At 54.5% G+C, this 20656-nt stretch overlaps 1 protein-coding gene across 1 annotated transcript in view; it reads right to left on the bottom strand.

Annotated features, from left to right (window-relative positions):
- Positions 1-20656, bottom strand: part of ACSF3 (acyl-CoA synthetase family member 3) — a 52286-nt gene that overhangs the window by 6933 nt on the left and 24697 nt on the right. Inside the window, exon 7 of the mRNA XM_063168206.1 lies at positions 10670-10796. Within this exon, the coding sequence (XP_063024276.1) occupies positions 10670-10796 (127 nt within the window). The remainder of the gene's footprint in view (positions 1-10669; positions 10797-20656) is intronic.

The following is a 20656-nucleotide window of genomic DNA, read 5'->3' as shown; positions in this document are numbered from 1 at the left end:
CAAGTCTCCAAGCCCAGCACCCACAGCTGGATGGGGACCAGCCAGGGCTTGTGATGGTCCCCCTGAGCACTCAGAGGATGCTGGCAGGAAGGTCCTCCTCTATTCTCCTCCATCCTCCTCCTTTCAGCAGAGCTTTCCTGCCTGCAGATCAGGGCATGGGAATGCTCCTTCCCAGGCTTTGGAATCCCCCTGCAGCCACAAGCTCCACGTGCCTGTCACATTTCCCACGTGCTTTCAAGTTTCCCTGCTCTTTCCAGGGCAGTTTAGTGTCTCACCACCCTCCTAAACTCCTGGGAAGGATTTTTTTGCAGGTGGCACAGACGCAGTGGGGCTGGGCAGCTGCTGAGGGTGGCACTGCAGTGACACTGCTGTGCTCACTCTGCCTCTCTTCCCCTCCCTCTGGGCACAAGCTCCCAAGGCCAGTGCAAAGAGAAATGGTTTGTTCCCATTCCCAGAGGCTCCTGTGCTGGAGAAAAGCCACGTGGGGTGGATAAATGATTATAGGGCAGGTGCTAAAGGCTTTTTATAGGAATTAGATAATCCATCCCCTCTGTGGGATGGGTGGCCGAGCGCTGCCTCTCTGTCACAGGCATCCACCTTTCCCTGCCCCCACACCAGGAAAACTGCCTGCACAGATCCCCCATCTGCTCCCATCCATCACACACTTCACTCCAGTTTATTAGCTGGAATAAATCATAAATATTTCATTATATATCAGCGGCGCTGGGCTCGGGGAAGGTGCAATCCATCACCCTGCTCCCCCGACCTGCACAGTGCAAGCAGCTTTCCAGTCTATTAAACAAGATTGATACACTGTGCCAGCCTGGTGGGGCATTTATCCACGCAGTCCTGGCACAGGGAGGGCACAGGATGCACGGGCAGCCCAGCCACAAACCCTGCAGAGCAAGAGGCAGAGTCCTCCTCCAAGTACGCCATGGGAATGCTGCTGGCATGGGGAGAACCATGGAATTATTCAGCTTAAAAAGGCCCTTGGAAAAGGAAAGTCCACCCATTCCCCAGCACTAACGCGTGTCCCCAAGTGCCACATCATCATGGTTTTAAATCCCTGCAGGGATGGAGGCTCCAGTGCTGCCCTGGGCAGCCCTTCCCATGAGGAAAGCTCCCCTGATTTCCAAGGCTGTTAGATACCAGGGAAGGCTGCTCACTCTTGTTCCCTAGGAGAAGAGATGGGAGAAGACACCACGGCAAAGCAGGGCCCAGCTGAATCATCACCCTGCCTTCAACAGGGACCTTCCAGCCCGTCCCAGCTCAGGAATTCCCCCTCATCCTCCAGGTGGGACCTCTCTCCAAGCCACATCTCCCTGCAGGACCAGCAGCACCCTCACTGTGGGTCACTCCCTGCTGGAATCCTGTGCTCGGGTGAGTTCCCAGCACCTGAGAGATGCAGCTCAGTGATCCAGAGCCTGCCTGGCACTGCTGGGATTGATGGGAGCCATCCCTGCTCCTGCAGGGGTTGGGGCTCAGCAGCACTGATGTATGTGCACAGATCTCTTTCATGAAATGCGGAATGATAGGCTGAATAACTGAGCACCTTTAGCTTGATTTATTGCGTGGAAGTGAGGAATGCCCGTCCCTGCTGTCAGCCATCTTGGCTGCCAACAGAGGTCACGAGCACTAATTGTAGCTAATTAACATTAATTAGACTGGGGAAAGACTGGGTCTGCTCTCCCCAGTGATCCCCATCCACCCCAGCCCTCCAGCACTCCCATTCCCTGGGAGCAGGCTGCATTCCCAGCAGCTCCTGGTAATCCCAGCCCACTGAAATCATCAGCTCCTGCCTTTCCCCACCTTCCCCACCCTGCTCAGAGCAGGAGGGTGAGACCTGCCCGGCTCCCTGCTCCCTGTGGAGCGTGTCCCAACCCTGGAGTGGCTCCTGGGGGCACCTGAGCCCACCCACCCTCCCCAGCTCACCCGGGCCAGCAGTGCCCTCCCTGGGCTCACAGGAGATCCTGTCCAAGGGCACTGGGGCTGCTCTGGGCTCCCTCTGGATTTGGACAGCCCGTGATCATTAATAGAGCATGAAAGGCTCCTGACGGGGAGAGTCTGAAACTTCCTCAAAAAACCACATGTATATGAATTGCACTGCAATTATTCCTGAGGAAAGCCTCTCCCCAGCAGCTCCCTGGGTGCAGGACAAAGCCCTTCCCGGTGTCCCTGCCCTGCCCAGCAGAGCCAGGGCACGGGGAAGGGCTGGCACTGCCTCTGGGCCCAGCTGCTCTCCTGGCACGGGCGGCCCTGGCTGGCAGCACAGCCCCAAACTGCTGCCAGCATCCTCCAGCAGGGCCCGGGGCCAGGCAGGGGAGAGGCTGAGCAGCTGCAGATCCGTCCCGGGGCTGGGCACAGGCAGGGGAGCTCAGCCTGGAGCTGCTGCTCTCCAGGCAGCCCCAGCTGCACTCACAGAGCCAGCGGGAGCAGATGCTGCAGCCAGGGAGCTGCCCCAGGGCTGGAGCCAGGCTGGGACACCTGGGGGGCTCACCTGGAGGGGAGAAGCTCCAGGGAGAGCTCAGAGCCCCTGAAGGGACTCCAGGAGAGCTGGGGAGGGACTGGGGACGAGGATGGAGGGACAGGGCACAGGGAATGGATTTAAACTGAAAGGGGGTAGGGTTAGATGGGATATCACGGTGAAATCCTTCTCTGTGAGGGTGGGGAGGCCCTGGCACAGGTGCCCAGAGCAGCTGGGGCTGCCCCTGGATCCCTGGCAGTGCCCAAGGCCAGGCTGGACAGGGCTGGGAGCACCCAGGACAATGGGAGGTGTCCCTGCCTGAGGGAATGGGCACAGCCCCAAAGCTGCCACAGCTCCAGGAGGGTTTGGACAATGCTCTCAGGCACAGGCTGGGATTGTTGGGGGTCTGTGCAAGGCCAGGATTTGTACTTTGATATCTTAATGCATCCCTTCCAGCTGAGGCTATTCCATGACTGATCTGGGAAAGGCTTTGGGTCATCTTCAAGCTGCCTGCTCCCAGGAGAAAGGGGTTAAACAATGCACTCCCCACTCTCAAAACTTCTCCAGAGACTCCTGGAGCAGCCAGCACGAGGAGAAAATAAAATCAGAAATAAATAAAAAAAAGCAGAGCCCAGGCTGGAATGAATTCCTGTCATGCTCTGTAGCAGGGAACTTTGTATTCCACAGGCAGCAGCTCTGAGCCTGCTGTCAGAGCCACGCTGGGAGAAAGGGCAGAACCCTGCTGAGATGAAAGAATGGGAAGCACTGGAACAGCCTCCCCTGGCATTTACACCTGGAAAAAAAATAAATCACTCAAGGGCATCTCACAAAGAGCTGTGCTAATAAGGCTCTCCCCCCACGCTGTGTGGGACATGGAGCAGAGCCAGCAGAGCTGCAGCAGCTCGGGCACCTGCAGGGGAAAGGAGCAGGTAACACAAGCCTGAGCCAAGCCTCAGCTGAGCTCTGCCCACCCTGCTTCCAGCCAGGGGACAGAGGGGCTTGGGCACCTGCCCTGGGTGCAGCTACCCCTCGTCTTGGCTGATCTCTCACAGATCCCTTCCCCTCACACAGGTATTTTCCAAAGGCTCCTCACATTTACTGCAGCCCTCAGCAGGGTGAGGTCAGGCTGATGCCCACTGACCCTCCTGGCTTGTCTGCACATCCCATTTCCTTCACCACCCACATTCCCCCTCCACAAGCCCATCCTGGCTCCTGTGAGCGGGTTCATCCCACCACACAAACCCTTCCCTGCTCCCAAGAGGATTTTTCTCCTTGTCTGAGCACAGGGAAGAAGGCAGGGCAGTGTTTGGGCATCACCCTCGGGTGTCAGTGTCCCACTGCACTGTGTCTGCACCCAGGATCCTCCTGGGGCAGGGAAAGCAGCATCCACTGCACCCCTTCTCCAACCCTTCCATCTCCCATGCCTTCTCCAGCCCATCCCTTCTCCAGCCCATCCCTCTCCCATCCCCTGCAAGCCAGACCTCCCAACACACGCCCTGGGCAGCAGCTTTGCCCACCAGGTACAAAGAGCCACGTTTGCCCTGTGGTTCTTGCTGCAGATGGTCCCTGCTCCAGCCTTGGCCTGGGCTGGCACTGACCCCCTCCCACAGCCTGTGCCAGGACAGGACAGCACCAAATGGAAACTCAGCCTTGGCAAAGCCTGGCAGAGCCTCGGATGCTGCCTGCCCTGGCAGAGGTGCTGCTGCTCCTCATTTTTATCTCATTTCTTCAGCCCAGCATGGCCAGGAGCCTCTCCAAGGCCTCAGAGCTGAAGGACAGGAGCAGATGAACTCTCCCCAGGCTGCATGTCCTGCTCCAATGGAAAGCAGTGACAAACCAGGCAGACCTGGGAGGTTTCTGCAAAGCAGGCAGCCAAGGGTTTGGAGGTTCAGTCCTCACCAGCAGGAACTCAGGGGTGGCTGATATGACACAAGCAGACTGAGCAGGGACCCCCCTGCTCCTCCAGCCTGAATTACTGCAGATGGGTTTGCCCAGAGGAGCAGCCAGAAAAGAAAATGGGTAAGTAAAAATGAAAAACACTTCTTTTTTTCACATTAGCATTTAAATATTTATGGAAATCCCTGCAGACAAGGAGAAGAAAAGGAAAATTCAAAGAGTACTAAATAAGTCAATGCTCCAAGGTGTGGCTGCATGTGGCTGGTGGAGCTTTGGAGAGTGTGGTAACAAAAAATAATAATGGTAATAATAAAAATATTAGAGCAGATCCCCCTGCTCCCTGCAGCCCCTGAGGGACAATCAAACCTTAGCAAAAGGCAGAATCATCTCTTCTTTTCCATGCAGTGACCTGGGGCCTTGGACACTGCCAGGGATGCAGGGGCAGCCCCAGCTGCTCTGGGCACCTGCGCCAGGGCCTGCCCACCCTCCCAGGGAACAATTCCTCCCTAAATCCCTGAAATGGGATGGAATTGACCAAGATGGGATGGGAGGGATGATCCTCAGCAGCCAGGGGCTGGTCCCAGGCTCTCCCTCCAGGCTGTGGGAGCAGCACTGCTGCAGCAGAGCAGCCGCAGAACAAAAGGGAAGAGCTGGATTTTGGAGCTGCAGGTGCCTGCTGTTCCCACTGCCTCTCAGCTGGGGAGCAATTGCTCCATGCCTCTGGAAAGGAGCCTCAGTGCAGCAGAGGTTCTCAAGGAAGGGAAGGGTTGGCATCCAAGATGTTTGATACGACGAGAGCAGAGCTTCAGAGAGTAAACAAATTCTGTGCCAAAAGCTGCTCTCATTTACAGCTACAAAAATCCCAAGTCACTCTGAGCTGCTGAAAACATCAGTCTCACCAGCAGCCAGGGAATCAGAATCAGGGAATCACGGAATGCTTTGGGTTGGAAGGGAGCTTAAAGCTCATCTCGTTCCACCCTACCCATGTGCTGGCGACCCCAAGGCTTCCAGTAGCCAGGCAAATGAAATGGAAATACTATAATGGAAATACCCTGGAAATACTGAATCCTCAAGGAGAAGGAGTAAATACTCAAGCAGGAAGCAGAAAAGGGAATTCTCTCTCCAAAGTGCTCTGAGTGTGTGTAAGGAGCCTCTGGGGGTGATAAAGGCTGATATAACAGAAAATATTCCATGTTTATGTTTTTAATTTTAGAAACACTTCCTAAATTAGGGCTGGGTGGACAGGGGAGCCCAGTGTATGCCTGGTCTGGCTTCTGCTCCTGCTCCTTCCTACAGCAGCGTGTTTGGGGTCCCCCTGGCGTTTTTGGGGTGTCCTTCCATGGCATTTGTGGGAAGGAGGCTCCCAAAGGCAGCAGCTGAGTGCTGCCATCCTGCCCCAGCCCAGAGCTGACCCCTGGCAGGCTCCACAAGGAGCTGCTCCAGGCAGGAGCCCCTGCTCCATCCACAGGGATCTCACCAGTAACTCACATCATTCCAGCACATTGCAATTAGGGAATCATCTCCGTAAAAACAGAATTTGCATTAGCTGGATTTGTGAGTAGGAAAGCCACTGCAAACAAACAGAAAACCTGCAGATTAAGATGCTAATTAGATGCATTTCTATTTATAATCTGCCTTGATCAGCCTCAAGTATTTTCTCTTTCAGGTGTCTGTGCTCCACCCACGGATGTGAGCAATTCCCCTGGCAGGGAAACACCTGCTGCTCCCTGGGGACAGCCAAGCATGGGGAAAAGGCTGAGCCAGGGGGACGGGGCTGCATCCTGCTCCTGCTCCTCAGGCACAGCCCCAGAGCAGGCAGGGGCTGGGGGTGACCTGCCCTGGGCCTTTCCTGCAAACAGCACATGGCTCTGTGCTGGGAACTGCAGGAGGCTCTGCCTTCCCCACCAGAAGGGGTGGGAATCACAGATTCATGGAATTAGCTGGAAAAGATCTTTAAGATCATCAAGTTCGACCATCAGCCCTGCACCACCACCACGGTCCCCCTGACCACGTCCCCCCGTGTCACATCTACGTTTTTCCAACACTTTCAGGGATGGGGACTCCATCACTGCCCTTTCCATGAAGAAATTTTCCTCATCTCCACCCTAAACCTTCTCTAAGGTCATTTTGTCTCATTCTGTCCCTTGTTTCCCCCCCTGGCTGTCCCCTCCTGTCAGGAGCTGTGCAGAGCCATGGGGTCCCCCCTGATCCCCCTTTTCTCCAGGCTGAGCCCCTTCCCAGCTCCCTCAGCCCCTCCTGGTGCTCCAGTCATGATGGGAGGGTTGGATTTGATGGCATTGAAAGGTCCTCCCCCCCCCAAAGTATTCCATGATTGTGTGGAATCTGCAGGGGCCAGGCTGGGAACGGCAGGGATCTGCAGCTGGTGTCAGCTGAGTCTGAAAATGACACAGAGACAGCAGGAGGTGACTGAGACCAGTCAGAGGCACTGGGACCATCCCCTGCACTGGGACTCAGGGCTGCATGTTCCATTTTTGGAGCCAGCTGGGAATTCAGGGCTGAGTGGGATGTTCCCAGCTAAGCCAGGACTTGTCCTTGGTGCTTGGATTTGTAATCACAGTGGAAAAACAACTTCTTTTTGTTGTTGGGTTTTGTTTGTTTTGTTTTGTTTTCCCTGGAGTTCCTCCTTCACTGCAGAACATCCAGAAGGAATAAAGAAACAGCAGGCCCACTCTGTTCTCCCTCTAAAGCCTTAACAACAGGATATGAGAAGTGTTTTGGGCATAGGATTTATTACTGATGGGGCATTTGTGACCTGGGCAGAAGGATCCAGCAAAAATTCACTGATAAACCAAGATGTAACAATGTGAAAAACAGCTCCAAGGTTGTGGGGGTTTTTGAAATGCAGCTCAAAGAAAGAAATTTAAAAGATATGAGTCATCATTCTGCAGGGTGCATCAAACAAGTTAAATAACTCTTACTTTCTTAACAACATATTAATCAAAGTGCATTGATTCTTGAATCAGATTCTACTCCCAACAAGCTCTCTATCTTCTCCATCCTGATGCATGCATTAAGAGAGTTTTATTCTGACAGATACAATATAGCAATCAATAAAATCTTATTATATGGAGCAGGGATACATGGATTTGTTGCAGGATTTATGCACTACTTTCAAACGCGGTGCTATTTCATGTCTCAGCCTTAACCTGTAATTGAAAATAAATCTCCCTGAATACACCAGATTCTAATTTTCTGGATCTGTGGGCAAATGTGAATGGAAGCTGCCCTTCCCTGGGGGAGCAGGCTGCTCTCGGGCCCTGTGGCTGCCCGGGGAGCTCGGCTGGAGTGGCAGATTTGGGCACCATGGTGGGCGCCCAGCGCGCTCCCAAAGCCACCTGGCAGTGGGGACAACACAGCCTGGCAGTGCCAGGGCATGGCCCAGGGGGGCATGGCAAGGCTGGGAGGGAGGGAGGGAGGGATGGATGATGGATGCATGGATGGATGGATGGATGGATGGATGCATGGATGGATGGATGGATGATGGATGCATGGATGGATGCATGGAGGGATGATGGAGGGATAGATGGAGTGATAGATGGACACCAGGATGACCATGGAAGCTGCTGTTTCTCTGCTGCTTTCCTCCAATTCCCAAGTTTTGGGAACTGGATCATGGTTCACAGGATTTTGCTCACAGGATCATGGAATGGTTTGGGCTGGAAAGGACCTTAAAGACCACCCAGTGCCACCCACTGCCATGGGCAGGAACACCTTTCACTGTCCCAGGTTTCTCCAAAACCTTGCCTTGGGCACTTCCAGGGATCCAGGAGCAGCCACAGCTTCTCTGGGCACCCTGTGCCAGGGCCTCATCCTAAAAAACCTCTTCCTTCCCTCTCCTCCCCTCTCAGGAGCAGGTGAGGGTTTGAGGCTGCCTCTCACCTGGCAGGGCCTGGCACAGCTGGGCAGGAGCTGGGCAGGCTCAGCAGGGACAGCAGCCAGATGCCCACAGGCGTTTTTCCTCTGGGCTCAGCTCGGCCTCAGAGGGCTCGGTGCCACTTGGATGGATGACAGCAGGTGGAAACCCAGCAGTCTCCCTGGAAATGGCTGGAGGGGACTTTGATCTCAGCAGCTCTGTCAACAGCGTTAATACAATAAAAATAATCAAATTCACTGGGATGGAAATGAGACATGGAGGGATCAGCAGCCAGCAGCACAAATCCCAGGGAATAAAGAGGATGGGAGCAACAGCACATCCCCTCTGCATTACCAGGAGTTCAGAGTCTTCTCAGAAGAGCCATGATCTTGAATTCATCAAAGTCACTGGGTTTTTTCCCCATTTTTTTGGGCAGGGCTTGGAGCAACCTGGTCTAGTGGAAGGTGTCCTTGTTCATGGGACAGGATGAGCTTAAAGGTCTCTCCCCATCCAATCCACTCCATACCTCTGTGAAAGCCCAGCCCTGAGGGACCTGGCCACCACCTGCAGCCTGCAGGTCACTGCTGGGGACACCACCAGGGTCAGCAGTGAGCAGAACACTGGCACAGAGTCAGGAAAGCCATGGCTGGGGCTTTGGGAACACCCTGTGCTGCCATTCAGCCTCACCTGTAAAACACTCACCTGGATGACCTGGAAGTGGCAGACACAGGGAATTACAGCCTGGATTCACCTCTGCTGGATCCTGCCAGTGTGGTTTTGGCTCCAGGGTAACCAGTTTGTGCTTAATGGGGATAATTCACCCTCCAGATCCAATCCCTGTGACAGGACACAACCCCTTTCATTCCCTCAAGGGTTTTTTACCACCTCAGGACATTTGCCACCTCTGAGTGATCTCCAGAGGCTGCTGATGAGGCTGGGGCAGGCAGGGTGAGGATGGGGCCATGGGATTGCTCCTGGCACTGCTGGATAAATGAGGCTTGGGAAAAACCCAGTCCCACTGACCTGATATCCACGAGAGATGCAGCAGGAGAGGGAAGGAAGGGAAGGAAGGCAGAGTGGGGGTAAGGATGGGGAAGGGAGTTCAAACCTCCCACCTGAGGGAAGGGGGACATCAGGGAGGTCACCTGCCTGCTGGGGGGGTTGTCCAAGCTCCCCCTGACCCACCCTGAATCCCCCACTCCTGTCACTGCTCCCCTCCCTTGTTTCCAGCTCTGAGCTTTGCTCAGTGGGCGAAAGGGTTAAGTTTAATTTATACTGATTTCTATTTAATATCATTCTCTCCCCGTAGGAGCCGGCAGCTGTGAGCTGATTGTAGTCCCTCATTATGCAGTCTGTATCACTAATGGCCTGTGACAAAGGCATGCCATCTTCCCGGCCTTACCCCCGAGAGCCAATTAAACACACATACTCCCTTCCTGTTTGCGGCGCATTACAATGAAATTAAACTGAATTTCAAAATCATTTTCTCCTAAAGACATCTCTTTGCAATAATTAATGCACGCTATTCCTTTGCAGCTGAAATATTCATCAGGAGTGTTGACTAGAAAAAATTTTTGAAGCTGATTGCCCTGCACCCCACGTGAGGGCTGGCGATGCTCCGGTCCCAGCCCGCGGTGCCCGCCTGGCCTGGGGACTCGGGGTGACGCTGCTGGCAGAGCGAGCTCTACTTCAGGAGAACAATTTGAATAAATCACAGCTTCTCCAGGAACCAGCAATAAATCAGCTTACACAGGAGGCATCAGAAATCCAGCCTGACTGCTGCCACCACAGCACTGCTAACACACAGTAAAGAGGGGAACGGGGAAATCGGAGCTGCGGGTGGAATGGGAAAATCAGAGAACCCCAGAATCACTGAGGCTGGAAAAGACCTCCAAGGTCATCGAGTCCAACCCGTGACTGATCCCCACCGTGCCACCCATCCCAGAGCACTGAGTGTCACAGCCAGCTGCTCCTTGGATACCTCCAGGGATGGGGACTCCAGCAGCTCCCTGGGCAGCCCCTGCCAATGAACAACCCTTCCCATTATGAAATTCCTGCTGATGTCGAACCTGAGCTTCCCCTGGCACAGCCTGAGGCCATTTCCTCAAATCACTGGAAGTGGAGCCCAACCCCCACCTGGCCGCACCCCCCTCTCAGGGGGCTCTAGTTGGTAGTTAATGACTCTGAGACACAATCCCTGTGTAAATTGAGACAAATCCCACCTGTCTGCAAAGCTGGATTCCCAGGAAAACATTGAGCACTGGCATTTCATGCTTAGGAGCAAAGGACCCCAAACACCCCCCATCACTCGGTGACTCACCATGGCCCAGGCTGGCATGGAAGCACACCCAGCCTGCACTCCCAGCTCTCTCCAAGCCCTCCCAGCCACCCCGAGCTGCTGTCCCTGTCCCTGTCCCTGTGCCAGGTCCCCGTACCTGTCCGGAACCATCCGTCGGGCGTGAAGGCGTCCGCGCTCTCCTTGGGGCGGTTCCAGTACTCGCGGAACACCGAGGGCCCCTTCACCTGCAGCTCCCCCTCCTGTCCCTCCAGGCCCGGGGTCACCTAGGACAGGCACACGGTCAGTGCAGCTCCCATCACCTGTCCCCAGTGTCACATTGCTGCCCTGGGTGACTCCAGACCCTGGCATGGAGTCACAAACACCCGTGCCATCCATTTTAGCCCATGGAAACAACTCCCAACTTTGTGTGTGAGGATTTACAAGCCACAAGAGTTTGAGTAGAATGATAGTTAATTTGTCACAGGTTGAAAAAGTAGAATTTTGAGGTTTTAGAATGGGGGTTCAAGAGGAGGAACCAAAATGGAGGAATCTGGGTGTGTCCTGTCCTTCTTGTCCTCCATCTTCTGCTGTGATGGTGACACTTCTGGATTGGTTTAGACAGACTGTCTAACATAGGTGATAGGTATTGGAAATTATTGTAAATAAAGTACACGTAGTTCTTAGTATAAAAAGTTAACACCACCCCAAGGGCAGGCACTGTGCCACAACCCGACCTGCCAGACAGACCTCAGCAGGTCAGAGAAAGAATGGAATAGATCAAGAGAAAATAAACAACCTTGAAAAGCAGAACTGAGGAATCTCAACTTCTTCTTTGGTCACAGGGCTGGGAAAAAAGAGATTTTCTAATACCTTGGGGGTAATTTCAACCACAGAAACCTGAGACCCCAGCAGCACAGCAGGAAGCGTGCAGGACCCACACCATGGGCTCTTCCAGCCCTGGCCAAGCTCCACCACACCCTGCCCACCTGCAGGACCTCTCTCCTCAGGTGGAAGGGCTCATCCAGGTGTTTTTGATTTCCAAAGCACTGGCAATGAGCACCTGTGTTATAGGAAAACAAGGATTGCCATCCTGGAACTTCCAGCTGCTGGGAGAGAGGTCACACGTGCAGAAGTGCAGGAAATACTCTTGGGGATGGGATGGTCCTTTCTGAGCCCTCCCAGGGACCCAGGGGCAGCCAGAGCTTCTCACAGCCAGGAATTCCATCCCAATCTCCCATCTAACCCATTCTCTGTCAGTTGAAACCCATAACCAAAGTGTGCAAAGGCACTGCTGGGATGGCAGGGTGCTGTGGGATGTGCCTGGACACACTGCTCCATGGAGAACAGCTCAGGAACAGGAATTCCAAACCATTTTCCTAGCCACGTTGTACTTGAGCTGCTGCAATGGCCAGGATCCACCTGGGACCCCAAAACTCAGCAGTGCCAGAAACAGAGCCACAAGGGAAAGCTGTAATAGCAGTGCTGGAACGCCAGGCAGTCCCAGGGCAGGGCAGGCTCTGCAGCCTCTGATGGAAACAAAGCTTCCCTAATGGAAAACGCTTAGAAAACTGCTTCCTAGGCACCATTTTAAAGTATTTCCTTCCTCATGTCCTGTCCTGGAGGATGGGGTGACAAGGGGATCTCTGCACACACAGCCCAGGCTTCCAGAGCCCTGGTTGGGGATCAATTCCCTGCCTGGAAGATGATGCAGGGAAGAAAAGTCCTTAATGCCAGCGAGGAATTTTGCTGAGTGATGGCAGAGTGGGGATGGTGCTGGGTGAGTTCTCCCCAGGGATCTGAAAGATGGAGCTGAAGTCCAGACTACCCATGAGGTCTGGAGGGCCTGGATCAAAATTCCACACTTGCATCAGCAAAGGGCACAAAGGATCCAAAAAAGGGCACAAAGAGGCACAAAAAAGGGCACAATGGGCACAAAAAAGGGCACAATGGGCACAAAGGGCACAAGAGGCACAAAGCCTCCATGGACAAGAGTTGCAGGGACATGGTGGGTGGCACAGAGGGACCAGCAAGGCTGGCTTCAGGGCTCTTACAGGCTGTGTGGAGTTTTATGGTGCAGCTCTTTCTTCTCACTCCTTTTCCTGACGTTCCAGCTGTGGCATCACACAGCAAGCAGCTTCCTGAGCAGTGTCCTGGTGTTCAGGCTCCTTCCCACTCCCCAGAAGGGCTGGGGAGGGGATGGCAGAGCTGAGAACCTGCAAACAGCTCCCTGAACTTCACCTACACACCCTGCCAGGCTCTGGTTGCTTCTTGTCAGCCCTGAGCACGAGAAGAGCTGTAAATCTGTCTGCTCCAAACCCCTCCAGCCCCATCCTGCCCAGGATTGCACAGTGCCAGCTACCTGCAGAGCCCCAGGGATCAATCCTGCCCTGATTTACCTGCACAGTGCCGTGTCTGGTGTGAATCAAGCCTTGAACCCGCTCCAAATTTCCTGTCATATCAACTCCAACTTTGGCAGCGGCTCAAGCTACATCTTATCTCGAGCAGAGCCCCTTGGCAGCAGGCACCTCCCTGTTGTGTAATTTAATGATGTTATGGCTGGCTTGCACTCAGTAAAACAGAGGGGCCGTGACGTTACCTTAATAGGATTTTGCTTGCTGCCCTCAGAGTGTCACCAGCGTGGCACAGGGGCACAGACAGCCCCAGCGTGGCACAGGGGCACAGACAGCCCCAGCCCTGCTCCCAGTGTGGCACAGACAGCCCCAGCATGGCACAGGGGCACAGACAGCCCCGGCCCTGCTCCCCAACAGCAGCAACTCAAATTGCAGGTTCATGGCATTCATCTCCTGCCAGCTGACCCCTCTGCAGTGCCAGGTACACCGTGCTGGCTGGCTCTGGCAGCAGGGATGGCACACACAGCTGGGGTTTCCTTTCTCACCCCAGCCCTGGTGGCTCCTGCTGTTCCAGCACGGCTCGATGGCACGAGCAGCTGCTGGAGGCATCACATTGCTGAGTGCACCATCTCCCCCTCTCCCAGGGCCATGTTTTAATGCATTCCAGCAAGTTTAACAGCCAGGCACAGCGTGGCCCTGAAGGTTGTTAGAGAGCTCCAAAGGCAGTGGAGCTGGACCAGCCGGCTCGCGAGATAAGATTCCATTTTCCACGCATGGAAATAAAAGGTTGTAATAAATCCTTTGAAGGCCTAAATCTGGGTGATTAGAAAATGCATATTTCCCCTCTCCCCGGTGCCATTTTACCTCTCTATTAGGAGGGTGGTGTGTAAAGGGCTGGGAAGCCTGGCTGGCACAGGCCTGGGTTGTTGAGGGGCCGTTTGTTCGTTTATTCATTTGTTGGTTTGTTCGTTTGCTCCCTGCAGTCTCTGCCCCACCAGGAGCTGCAGCTCGGAGCTCCAATGGATCTCATGGAATTAGGGAAGGCTCAGAGCTGCCTGTCCCTCTCTGGGAAGCAGGGAAGGCATGGTGGATTCCTGAGCAGAAACATGTGGGACACACAGAAGGGAAGCTGGGGGCTGAGGTTTGAGGAGGTCAGAGCGTGTTCTTGGGCAGGGGATTGGGAGGAAAACAGACTTTTAGGAGAAAACCCAAATACCAGGTTGCAAACAGGTTTTAGAGAGATCCACTTAAACCCTACCAGATGCCTCCTTCCCCCTTCACCTCCCAAATACCCACAGAGTCATGGAAGTGTCTGGGTTGGAAGGACTTCAAAGTTTATCCAGTCCCAACATGGGCAGGGACACATTCCCCTATCCCAGGTGCTCCAAGCCCTGTCCAGCCTGGCCTTGGGCACTGCCAGGGATTCAGGGGCAGCCCCAGCTCTCTGGGCACCTGTGCCAGGGCCTGCCCACCCTCACAGAGAAGGATTTCTGCCTGATATCCCATCTAAGCCTGCCTCTTTTCAGTTTAAAGCCATTCCCTGTGTCCTGTCCCTCCATCCCTTGTCCCCAGTCCCTCTCCAGCTCTCCTGGAGCCCCTCTAGGCCCTGGAAGGGGCTCTGAGCTCTCCCTGGATCCTTCTCCTGCACAGGGACCTGAAGTTGGTTTTGCTGAACCTCTTTCTTGGGGGAGACCAAATGCTGTGGATCAGAGCATCATCTCTCAGCAGGGACCTCAAAAAGGACCTTGTAACTCCATGAAGCAAAAGCATTTTGACTTGTGGGGAGGAAAGAAATGCTTCTGCAGCCCTGCCTCCTCCCTGCTGCGCTGCTCAGCTTGGAAGTGCTTGGCATTTTTCCCCACCTTGTAAATAAATGATTACTGTGATCAAAATAATTAAGCAACTGAGCCCTAAAGTGACTAATAGAAGCCAATAATTTATGTATGTGAGGTTTATGGAAGTGACAGAGCCCTTTTACCTCTTCTGCCAGAGAAGTCACTTCTTCCTGGTGTTTGCTGGGCTTTTTTAACATACCAGAGCACAGGAAATGATACAACAAAGCCTGAAGGACTGATCCAGCTCTGTCCTGCACCCCAGCCAGGCTCCTCACTCCTCCAGACACCTCCCTGTCCCCTCCATCCCCCCTCCAAGGCTTTGGTGGCCCAGAGCCTGTCCCAGAACCCCAGGATCACTGAGGCTGGAAAAGAGCTTCAGGATCATTGAGCCCAAGCTGTGCCAAATCCCCACCTTGTCCCCAGCACTGAGCACTGAGAGCCACCTCCAGGTGTTCCCTGGGCACCTCCAGGGCTGGGGGAAGGTTGAAAACCTTTTCCATGAAGAAATTCCTGCTGCTGTCCACCCTGAGCCTGCCCTGGCACAGCCTGAAGCCGTTTCCCCTTGTCCTGTCCCTGTTCCCTGGAGCAGAGCCCGATGTCCTGGCTGTCCCCTCCTGTCAGGAGCTGTGCAGAGCCACAAGGTCCCACCTGAGCCTCCTTTTCTCCAGGCTGAACACAGCATCCAACAGCTCCAGGCCTGGCCCAGACTCTGCTTTTCCAGACCCCACCGCAGGCAGGGCTGGTGTGGGAGGTGAGGACGTGCTCACCTGCCTCCTGCAGGATGCTGGGGATAACCCCTGCTCACCAGTGCCTCCAATCACCATTCCCAGGGCCACACTGGAATGGATGTCCTAGGACTGGGAGGTGTGTTAGAGCATTACCAAGTTCCCAGGCAATCTGAACTTTCCTAATTAAAAATTCCCTGCTAAGCTGCCTGGTTTTGCAGAGGCATTATGGTTCCTTGGAGCTCCGTGTCCTGCAGCAAACACATGAGCCTGGCAGGAGGCAATTTAGACACAGAACAATTTTCCTCCTGCTGGAGAAAGGCAGATTTCTGCTCCTCAGGGACACAGCACTGAGAGAGCAAGGAAAAAATAAAACCCCAACCAAAAAACCCCAAGCTCAGGCTGTAATCTGCGAGGCCACATTTCACATCTGTTTTTGCAATGTTAACTTTTATAAAAGGGCTGGGAATAACACAATCCATTTACTTTTCATTTTGGAGAGTTATAAATTTAAAAGCAAGGCTGGTGCACAGTGGAGCTGGAACACTGAAACTTATTTTCAAACAACCCAACCCTCTACTTACAGCAAACGTTGCTCCACTGAAAACAAAAGTGATTGTCTATATTTTTAGGCAATACTGAAGTTTTTAGGTTCCCAGCCTGATCAGCTCCAGATGATCCCAAAAGCAGGACAGAAAACGAGCCAAGTTTGGGAAAGGTCAGCCCTTCTCACAGTTGTTCCATGGGCACAGAAGCTCTTGATCTATATTGACACCATAAATTAAATGTGTGACACTGCTGCAGAGATGCCAGCAGCTCCCCACGCTGCTGTTCTCATCCCTGTGCTTTGCAGGCTCCCTGGGATGATGGACGAGGTGAGATGTCAGCACATCTTCCCACTGCCCCTGCTCTCCTCCTTGGATGTGCCCTCAGCTGATTCTGGGCTTGGAGCAGGCAGAGGAGCAGGCAAGGACTCCATCAGTGGCCTGCCTGGTAATATTGGGATCATATTCCAATATCTTTGGTTTGGTTTCCTCCAGCCTTCCCTGTAAGTGCAGCCTGGGGGCTGTGATGAGCTGTGACTGCACAGACACTGCCCACAACCTCTGACTGCTCCCTGTGCTGAGCCATGCCCTGCCAGAACCCTGGAATGAGACAGTTCCTCCTCCTTCAGCACCTGCCCACCACGCCCAGGGCTCCTCCACAAACACCCCAAATCCCCCCTCAGCTACAAACAGGAATGTTCTGGTGGAAGTTCCTTGCCCATGAATGAGATAAGCTTCATCCTTCCAACCCACACCAGTCTGGGATATTGTGGAAGAACAAAACAACAGCAAAGAGATTCATGGAGGTCTTGAGGGTGCTGTGACAAAGGTGAGCTCAAAGGAAACTCTTGTGGAAAGAGGGCTCCTCTTGGCAGACATAAATACATCAGAGAATGGAATCGATGCATGAGTTGAGTAAGGAACAGCATGTGATCAATGAGGAGCAGCTAAGATGTTTATAAAGGAACAAAAGCAGCCTGGGCAGGGAAATATTCTCCTGGAATCGGGGCTGTCCCTGTGATGGGAAGAATTTTCAGCTGAGAAACAACAGGACATGATGCTACTGCAACCTCTGCCTCTATTTTACTACCAGGAAGAAATTAAACAGAGCTATGGCCACAAATTAAAAATAAAAACCAAACCAGAGGGCAGACAGAAAGAAGGAAGGAAGGAGATATAAATACATCTGAGAATGGAATCAATGCCTGAGTTGAGTAAGGAACAGCATGTGATCAATGAGAAGCAGCTAAAATGTTTATACAGGAACAAAAGCAGCCTGGGCAACAAAGTGGAGACTCTTGAATTACTTGGTCAGGACACAAAAAAGGATCCTGAGGAGATGAGAGAAATATAGCAAAAAACCCCAAAATAACTGGAACACACACAAGTGCAGTGTCCAGCACTGAGAGGGCTCTGGAAGGAGCTGAGGCAAATGGAAAATGGGAATAAATGAAGGGTGTTTTTATCAAAGGTGGATTGTGCCAGAAATCCTGAGGGCTGGGGTTGCAGAGAGAAGAAAAGCTGCAGATCTAATCCAGACTGCCTTCAAGAACACATTCCCCACACTGCTGATGGAAGGGATCGTGGAGCTGAGGGAAAGCTCCTCATGGGAGATGCACTGGGGATGCTGCAGGTAAAGTTCACTTTTCAGTGAAGGATGGTGAACTTCACCAATACACGAGGATGGGATGGAGCAGGGACAAGAAAACCAGTGAAAACTGGAGGAGAGCTGCTCTGGAGGTGCAGGAGCACTGAGGGCAAGGAATGAACAGGTCTAGGCTGAGGTGGGGATGGGATAGGACAGGAACAATCCAGGTGTTCCTTCAGTTGTTCCTCTGGGACAGTACAGGCAGGGCCAGGTGCCACATCCTGCCCATCTCTGGCCATTCTCAGGAGTGCCAGGCACAGGGGCACGTGCCCATCTCTGGCCATTCTCAGGAGTGCCAGGCACGGGGGCATGTGCCCATCTCTGGCCATTCTCAGGAGTGCCAGGCACAGGGGCACGTGCCCATCTCTGGCCATTCTCAGGAGTGCCAGGCACAGGGACACGTGCCCATCCCTGGCCATTCTCAGGAGTGCCAGGCACAGGGACACGTGCCCATCTCTGGCCATTCTCAGGAGTGCCAGGCACGGGGGCATGTGCCCATCTCTGGCCATTCTCAGGAGTGCCAGGCACAGGGGCACGTGCCCATCTCTGGCCATTCTCAGGAGTGCCAGGCACGGGGGGCACATGCCCTCCCCTGGCCATTCTCAGGAGTGCCAGGCACAGGGGCACGTGCCCATCTCTGGCCATTCTCAGGAGTGCCAAGCACAGGGGCACGTGCCCATCTCTGGCCATTCTCAGGAGTGCCAGGCACAGGGGCACGTGCCCATCTCTGGCCTCTGCAGAAGAGCAGCTACAGCCTCACCAGCTGTGCTGGGATACCTGGATGGGTGAGGAGAATCCCACAGGGATACCCAAGTGCCCACACCCACACCAGCCAGGGGGTGCCCAGTCCTTCAGGACAGCCCTGGCAGCTCAGTGGGCACCACCCCACGGGCTCTGAAGAGATCTGGGATGATCAGAGCGAGGTGGAGCCGCTGCTGGTCCCCTCCACGGGGACACCAACAGCCAAGAGCTGCATCACAAGCACGGGGGATGGACAGAGGCAGCTGCCCCCAGCCCCACCGAGGCTCTGGCAAGCAGCAGGGCTGGGAGCAGATGGCACAGCCACGGGGGGCACGGGAGGAGGGGACAGAGATGCTGGTGGCTTTCGGGAGGGAGGGACAGCCACGGGCGAGCCCGCTCCCGTCCAGCACGACAGCTTGCATATGGATAAACGAGATAATGACAACCTTTGCAAGGGGGGGAAGCCCGTGGCACGGCGTCCTCCTGCTGCCAGCTCCTGCCCGTCCCCACGCTCCCTCTGCAGCCCCGGCGAGGAAACTGCTGCCCGTGAAAGCCCCGGCTGCAGCCCTGGCTACAGCTGGGGAGCCATTCAGCTATTGATAGCCCCCCTTTGTCAGCACCAGGGCTGGGCTTTGGTGAGAGACAGCAATTTGGGAAAGATTAAAAAGAAAAAAAAAAAAAAAAGAGAAATCCAACAAAAATGACAACCCCAAAAAAGCCAACAAACAAACAAGGGGAGAAGGAGAGAGACAATACCCGACAGCTTGCAGGGTTTCCAGGCCTCTGCCAGCTGGGAAGCTGAGCGTATGAAATATGCATTGCACTGAACAAAGCACACTGAAACGCTCAGAGCCGGAGAGCTGTAACCCTTTCCTGGACGCCACAGCCACAGGGACAGCTGCCAAAAACCCGGGGGGAAACAGCCCATGGGATGAACGATCACCGAGCCTGAGGGGTCAGATGGGCCCAGAAGGCGGCTGGCCAAGGAAGGTGGGGAGCTAAGAACTGCTCTGGATGCCAGTGGCTCCACTGTGGGGTGACTCAGGGCAGTGCTGTCCCTCACACCCACTCCCACACCTCTGCTCCCGGGATGCTGGAGGAGAAGCCTTTCTCCCAGGGCTCCCAGAGCAGCATCTCTGCAGGGAACAGCTCTGCATGCCCCACTCCTGCACAGGCTGGAGCTGGGGACACAGTCAGGGCTGTGACTGCCATGGCACTGTCACCTGCTGCCCTCGCTGGTCTGTCACAGGTGTCCCCAGGCTGCTGGGGCAGAGGGGATGTGTCAGGCTGGTCACAACACCCACAGAAAGCAGCACAGGACAGGCTGAAACCCTGAACAAACGGGATGAACAGAGCACAGGGCTCCTGAGAGGAGACTGAAGGACTGAAGGAAAGGAATCCAAAAGAAATCTCCAATCAAGGGATGGGAGAAAATGCAGGGCAGAACAGAGATGCAGCAAACTTTCAGCTAAGTAGATTATTGATCTTCAGGGTGTGCCAGGAACCAGCTTTGCAAATTGCAGCGGTCCCCTGCTGCAGGCTCAGGCAGTTATGGGATGGCAGAGCAGGAACACTCCCCAGCTCCTGCCACCCACAGCCTGCCTCCTCCTCCTCCTCCTCCTGTTTGGGTCACACATGGAAAGGGACAGACGGTGCTGGTGGGGAAGGAGCAGCTCGGATAACGCCGGCAGAGGTGGGGCAGGAGCAGGAGCCCAGCCCGCGCTGACCCTGCGAGCTCCGCACACAATTCCTTGGCAAGGGCAGCGCTCTCTGCTCTCTGCTCACTGTTGGGAGGGCTCTGCAGGCACAGCCGAGCTGTGAACGCCTCCCACATTGCCCTGAGGGTGCCTCAGCCCCGGCACAGAGATCACCTGCTCACAGGAGCCCGGGGAGGAGAGATGGCTCAGAGCCCGACTCCTGCTCAGCATCCCCCTGGATCAGCCCCATGGTGCTTCAATCATGGAATCATGGAATATCCTGAGCTGGGAGGGACCAACAAAGATTATCAATCCAACCCCTGGCCCTGCACAGACACCCCAGCAATCCCACCCTGTGCATCCCTGACAGCATTGTCCAAACTCTCCTGGAGCTCTAGGGGCCAGGACCATTCCCTGGGGAGCCTGGGCAGTGCCCAGCACACTCCGTTTTCCTAATATCCAACCTAAACCTCTCTGGCACAGCTCCAGCCATTCCCTGGGTCCTGTCCCTGCTCACCAGAGGGAAGAGATCAGTACCTGCCCCTCCTGAGGACACTGAAGACCCCCGAGGTCTCCCCTCAGTCTCCTCCACTATAAGGCTC

This window comes from Melospiza melodia, chromosome 13, assembly GCF_035770615.1.
Source record: "Melospiza melodia melodia isolate bMelMel2 chromosome 13, bMelMel2.pri, whole genome shotgun sequence".
NCBI lineage: Eukaryota > Metazoa > Chordata > Aves > Passeriformes > Passerellidae > Melospiza > Melospiza melodia.
This window is presented reverse-complemented; position numbering and strand designations above follow the sequence as displayed.